This window comes from Puntigrus tetrazona, chromosome 17 (genome assembly GCF_018831695.1).
Source record: "Puntigrus tetrazona isolate hp1 chromosome 17, ASM1883169v1, whole genome shotgun sequence".
NCBI lineage: Eukaryota > Metazoa > Chordata > Actinopteri > Cypriniformes > Cyprinidae > Puntigrus > Puntigrus tetrazona.
The window spans coordinates 15,769,351-15,770,484 of NC_056715.1; the positions used below are offsets into that span (position 1 = coordinate 15,769,351).

Sequence of the window (1,134 nt, forward strand, 5' to 3'; positions counted from 1 at the left end):
TATCTTTTATATATTTTTGGCTGTTACCTGTGCTACTAACGACTGCTTCAATGACATTTACATTTAAAAAAAAATACTAAATTAATATAATAGCTCAAGTCATTTGGTTTAAATGCATCTTGCAATGGAAAAGAAGCTCTATTTTAGCAGTTTTTAATCCAAACCGGTCCCAAATGCATGACTTTAAATGCGTGTTCTTGTATTTTTAATTTTTTTTTACAGCCATCCATGAATTCCCAGATGATATTTTCACCAACGCTGAGAGGAAGAGCGGTGGCGTGATGCTGCACATTGTGGCGGTAAGAAGGTCCATTTATCTCGCAAAGTGCATTTAGGAAATTGCCTCGCTTGAAGTCGGTGGGTTATTTGATCCGGGGGTTGCTTTTGCGCAGAACTTTGGTGAATTCGGTCACGTTCGTGATCTTAACTCCGGCTCGATTAAAACCAGCCTGTGGTGACGTAACGCTCTAATGTTGCACAAACAATCACGGCGTGCCTTGAGCGGGGTTTCTGTCCTTTGGTGCCCTCTTTGGCTGGAAATGATGATCTATCATTTATAATGTTTGTTACAGTTACTCTTCGTGAAGGGTAGCTTGCAAATCACCCCTAATGGATGTCAGTAAGTTTTATTGTTTTTTATGAAACCGATACTAATATATATTCATTATTATTTTGGCTCATCACTTTTATAGACGCTCGGTTGATTTCGTTTCTAATACGCGCCTTTCTTCAGGTTAGTGAAAAGAAAATATATATCTATTATTTCGTTAAACTGTATCTAATTTGAAAGACATTCTTCACGTCTTTTTAAATAAATCTTCACGTACACCAAACATTTAGTTTTATTATTGTCTATATTCCGAATCCCAGCAGGATTTGTTTATATATCATTCATCTTGTTTATGTTACGTTTTATGCCTAATGGTATTTATTGAGCAATAAAAAGACAAATCTAAAATCCCCTTAATAAATACCAACAACTCTCCTTTGGAAAAAAAGGTTTAGATCTAATATTAATGTTTCTGTTCTGGCAATATATGCAAATTGGTGCATATTTAACTCAAAAATTATCATATTTAATCATATTATTTAAACTTGTAAGACAACTCAGCTAGGGAAAGTATTATCATATAT

At 34.4% G+C, this 1,134-nt stretch overlaps 1 protein-coding gene across 1 annotated transcript in view; it reads left to right on the plus strand.

The window, feature by feature from the left end:
- The first annotated feature begins 214 nt into the window (after positions 1 to 214).
- The window catches only part of LOC122361910 (sodium/potassium/calcium exchanger 4-like), an 11,997-nt gene continuing 11,077 nt past the window's right edge, over positions 215 to 1,134 (plus strand). Inside the window, exon 1 of the mRNA XM_043263106.1 lies at positions 215 to 299. Coding sequence (XP_043119041.1) covers positions 282 to 299 — 18 coding nt within the window. The 5' untranslated portion in view covers positions 215 to 281. The remainder of the gene's footprint in view (positions 300 to 1,134) is intronic.